A 5,066-nucleotide genomic window follows, 5' to 3' on the forward strand; every position below is an offset into this window, starting at 1 on the left:
TTCCTAATTTTTAGAAATTTGATGTGGTTAAGAGAAACAGATATTAAAAATATCTTATTCTTACAGATATAAGTTTTATAAAAAAATATTATGAGGTGTAGATTAATAAGTGGAAAAGATAGTCGGGGAGGGGGAGGAGGTGGGGCGATCACCAAAAACATACACATAAACAAAAAAGTAATAATTCGTGCCGACGTTTCGACCTGAATTTTAGATCTTTGTCGGGGTTATAAAAAAAAATAACCATCATTCAGAAAAAAATAAGATAACAAATTTGGAAATATACATAACAATGAATTGGAAATAAAAACTAGTTGGTTAATAAGCATGTAATTAGACATTAGCAGATTGATAACAATGACAGTTTAAATATAATATTTTATATGTAAGATGTATATTCTTTCTTACCTATATATTCTTAGTATTATATTTCATTTTATTGTTATCAATCTGCTACAGTCTAATTCCATGTTTATTCATCAACTATTTTTTATTTTCAAGTCATTGTTATGTATATTTTCAAATTTGTTATTTTATGAATCTCTGAATGATGGTTGTTATCCCTTTTTTGTTTTATAGCCCTGACGAAGACCTGTAATTCACACCTAAACGTCGGTATGAATTAAAATAAAATTTTTGTTTATTTGTGTTTTTTGCTGACCGCACCCGCCGACCATCTTTTCCACTTAAAAAATATCAAATAAAATTCTTGCAGACAATAATTAAAGACCATCATAAAACCAAATCTAAGATTGTTTCCTCAAAGTTAGATTTTACGTTTGTACCTGTAGAGATATTTTATACATTTTTATAACAACTAAATAATTTAGGCTTCGTACACCAGTTTTGATCCCTATCAAAATTAATAGCGCATTCATAGTACTCGTTATCTGTTCCAACACTTTTAACCGATCTGCAACTGTAAGCTTATTAGTAGTCAAAATTCTTGTTGGAACTATGTGTGTTAATTATAAGGATATTTGTTGAAAACTACAAAGCTTGTGATGAAATTGTCTTTTTATTTTATTTTTAAATGAAGAAAAAAGTGCAAATAAATTAAATAAATATATAAATTTTTAGTCCTAGTAGACAGGAGCATATCTGAGTATCCTGGTGATGGCCTCAGGACTATAGGAGTACACGGGTCCCTCGATGGGCTGTACCTCCGTGTACTGTAGTACTGCCTGCTGTGCCCCACTGTTAGTAGCCTCCTGGCTCTTGTACTGCTGTACCTCTCCTGTTAGCGGTACTGGTAGGTACCTCACTATAGGTGTCTCTTCTGCGGGTTCTTGTCTGTACTGGCTGCTAGGGGATGGGTACTGGTTGCCGAAAGCTGTGTATTGGCTGCTAGAGGCTGAGGTATCTTCTAGAGGGAGGTATCTAACGTTGACAGGAAAGCTCTCTTGTTGGTTGTATTGTGCTGCGGCTGAGGGCTGTCAATGAATAGTAAATTAATAGATTATTATTATAGATACTAAGAATAGATTGATATGACTTTGTTTCAGTAGATAACTTACCTGGAAGTTCTGGTTCTGTTGATAAACCTGCTGAGCGTTAGCTTGCAAAGCCTGGATCCGTTCCTGAGGAACTTGGACGAAGTATGCTCCTCGTCTATCTGCGAACTCTGTGCTTAGGATTTCTGGAGTCTGTTGTTGGTTGAAATTATTGAAGGTAGTCTGTTGCTGCGAAGGAAAGAGTATGTTAGGTTCATGTAATAGATCAATGCAGGATTATTGAGTTAATGTCTTTACCTGTTGCACTTGCTGTCCAGAGGTGATGGGTGCGGTGGTGTACTGCACCTTCTGTAGGCGGCCATCTTGGAGGTAAACGTGGTACACACCTTGTTGTGAACCTTGTTCTTGCTGCAGTCTTTCTGAGAGCTTGGCATTCACATCTTCCAGAGTTTCAGTTCCGTTCTAGTAATAAATGTATTTATGTCATTTTAGTCGTTCTGTCTTACGAGACCAAGTAATTTATTTACATATACAATTTACTTACAGTGACTGATCTTGGTGTGGTAGATGAACTGTTGTTGTCGTTACCCTTGGCTTGCTGGAGTGGCAGAAGTAGGAGAGCACCCTGTGCCTTGGATCCAGCCGGAGAGTAAGGTGCTTCGGCGGCCAGGCAGCATGTGGCTAAAGCCAGGAGGGCAATAAGGGTCTGGAAAAGAGATTTGTGTATCAAGAGAGGGTAGAAATAGTAGTATAAGTCAGAAAATGGCCGTAACATAAGTATTAATGTAAAATAATTTGAAATGTTTTTGATTCCGCCTTACCCAACGAGAATAGCCGAATAGTCCTAACAGGCAATAATACTTCCAACTTTATCAACTTTAACATTGTTTAAATAAACTAAACTCGCTAAATAACTAAAAGGAAAAATGAAAAATGAATTTCTATGGTATAAGTTTATATCAACATTAATAAAGATGTCGAATGTCGAATATCGATATCGATATGAAATATTAAGTAAAATGTTGACAGTTAACGAATTTTAGAATGTCGTAAACGACATTTGATATCGTTATCGAAAAGAAGTTGGAATACTGACATCAATATATAAAATTAGCCACATAAAGCCAGGAAGGCAATAAGGGTTCTGGAAAGTGAGTGGTATATCAAGGGAGGGTGGTCAAAGTAGTATTAGTAAGAAAATATATGTCAGAAATATACAGAAACAAGCAGTTAAAGTGTTTTATAAGTTGCAGAACATATTTAAAAAATTTTGGTAAGGATCCCGGTCGGTGTGAATTACTTCCAGTAGGCTTCTGGTTTCACAAACATGGGGAAGGAGAGAGCGGGTAAAGCGTGATTTTCTAGTATGAGCATTAAAAATAAATTAAAAATAGTAAGTAGTAATTAATAGTAAGTAACTTGGACGTTTACCAGAGTACTGACAATTCTCAACGTTAAATATTTATAGCAAACGTCTTAACCCACTCGGCCACTCCGGCCCGTTTTAATGAACCATTAATTACTAAAAATGATATCCTTGACAATTTAGTCATAGTTTTATTTATAGTTATTATGCCCAGCTCTAAGGATTAATATTCCAGGAATGTCTCAAGATTTATTTTACCTAGATCAGTCTATTTCGGGTTTCTATCTTCAAATTTGCTGCATAGAGCTCTGCAGCATCTTTGTAAATCCTATCTAAATGTCTGAATTTCGGCCTCCAAGGTCTGACCGACCACTGTCGCATTCATTGTAGTGAAGAGGCGTCGTGATGGATTGTTTCGAAGAAGGCCTCCAGACAATCCATCAGACGCATCTTCATATCTTGAGATATTGACTGAACAGATTCTATGGAGAGTTATCTATTTGTCCTTCTTTATACGTTGAAATTTTGATCACAGATCGCTCCAGTACTTTCCATTCAAGTCAGTCAATTTAACTTTCTGGAGAGTCTGGTAGAGCCCTGATTTTATTATGAATGGCATTTTACTCACATAAATCAGGATTTCTTGAGAATTTTCGAGAATTAGGTATTTGACGATATAGAAAAAAAAATGTTAATATTTTTATCAGTCAATTCAGAAACTCATATTTTTAAAAACTATGAATTTTAATCTGTGTATCAAGCCTATCTAGCCACCATGATGGTTTCATATGTGATGTCATTTAGACATGAGCGAAAACCTTTGATTTAGTGATTCAAACGTTATAAAATTACTTTTAGGTCTCTAAAGTTATCAACTTAAACAACTCTGATAAAGCTCTACAAAGTAGGGCAAAATATCGGAAAATAAATAAATAATTAATAAATAAAGTTGTTAAATATTTTTGTTCTCTTTTGGCCACAACCTTGACTATCTTCTTTATAAGCCATATATTTTCCAAAAAATCAATTTCATAAAAACAGGAAAATAAACATTTTTCCCTAGAATCGATGCTTTATTGTTAAAGAATTGTTTGATTTACGTATCGCAGAGTTTATAAATTTTAAAAGATTTGTATGAGTATATTATAAATTCGAGTTTAAAGTACTGAATTTTCCTCATGCTGTTTTTATTAAACAAATCTAGAGTAAACATAACCTCTAATGAACTAAAATTTGTAATTCTATTATACATACATCGAAGTGATTTTCACAAAAAAAATAATCTATTATTTAGATCCGATAATAATTTTAGATCCTTTCTTGCAACTTTCACCGAATGTTTATATTTTTGAAATATTTTGGTACTTCGTTAACAATTCTGTGGTCTTTATAGTAGTGTTTTTGCAATTGGATACTGTACATGAACGATAAGTAATATAACACCTGATAGTTAATTGTTTAAATTAAATAACAAAGACAACAAAAAATAGTAAATAAATCAAAATGGCGCACTGCGTATAAATAAGCCTAGCGTGTATCTATCTCGAAATGACGTCATACCAAAGCAATAATTGTGGCTTGCATTATTAATAAAAAATTTTAAATCGCAGTTTGACACTAAATAGCAATTTTATAAAAAATCATTATCGAATAAGTGATAGAAGACACTCTCCAAAAAACCGTAAAATGCTGTTTTGTGTACTATAAAAGCCATAACAAAGCAGAAAAATCTATATATTTTTGAAAGATGATTTAAATCATATATTATGAATTTCGCCATATTTATTTTACCATTAAAAAGATCATAAATGTTCACTTACGTTTTAATTTCGATAAATTATTTTTTTTCACATTATAAGTAGATTAGTTATATGTAATGATGATTGAATCGTTTTTTTAAAGATAAATAAATAATACAAGATTTTATAAAAATATTAAATTTTATTTTTAAATATGACGATTTTTACTTTTTATACTGTTAAAATTTGTGTACAATCAAACATATATTATATATATATATATTGCAAATGTATTATATATTTGAACCCTGGTCCTTCGAGCTGGTAACTCAGTGGCAAGGCACTGTGTTACTAACTCGTAAGATCCGGGTTCGAATCGATCTGTGACATATAACTATTTATTGTTCTAATGCAGCTTTGAGTTAAACCTGTGGGCTCTGGAGTCTTCCGGGATCCACTCTAGTGGACAGTCTTACCCATAACCCTTCATGGTTTTTAGCAGTACAG

At 32.9% G+C, this 5,066-nt stretch overlaps 2 protein-coding genes across 2 annotated transcripts in view; both read right to left on the minus strand.

The window, feature by feature from the left end:
• The window catches only part of LOC106680850 (vacuolar protein-sorting-associated protein 36), a 133,144-nt gene that overhangs the window by 28,758 nt on the left and 99,320 nt on the right, over positions 1–5,066 (minus strand). The gene's annotated exons all lie outside the window — the stretch shown is intronic.
• Positions 1,011–5,066, minus strand: part of LOC106680849 (uncharacterized) — a 7,624-nt gene continuing 3,568 nt past the window's right edge. Inside the window, exons 2-5 of the mRNA XM_067050725.1 lie at positions 1,999–2,160; positions 1,752–1,916; positions 1,518–1,682; positions 1,011–1,433 (exon numbers count right to left, since the gene is read on the minus strand). Coding sequence (XP_066906826.1) covers positions 1,083–1,433; positions 1,518–1,682; positions 1,752–1,916; positions 1,999–2,160 — 843 coding nt within the window. The 3' untranslated portion in view covers positions 1,011–1,082. The remainder of the gene's footprint in view (positions 1,434–1,517; positions 1,683–1,751; positions 1,917–1,998; positions 2,161–5,066) is intronic.

Source organism: Halyomorpha halys, unplaced genomic scaffold, assembly GCF_000696795.3.
Source record: "Halyomorpha halys isolate HHAL.00 unplaced genomic scaffold, Hhal_1.1 Scaffold294.1, whole genome shotgun sequence".
Taxonomy (NCBI): Eukaryota; Metazoa; Arthropoda; class Insecta; order Hemiptera; family Pentatomidae; genus Halyomorpha; species Halyomorpha halys.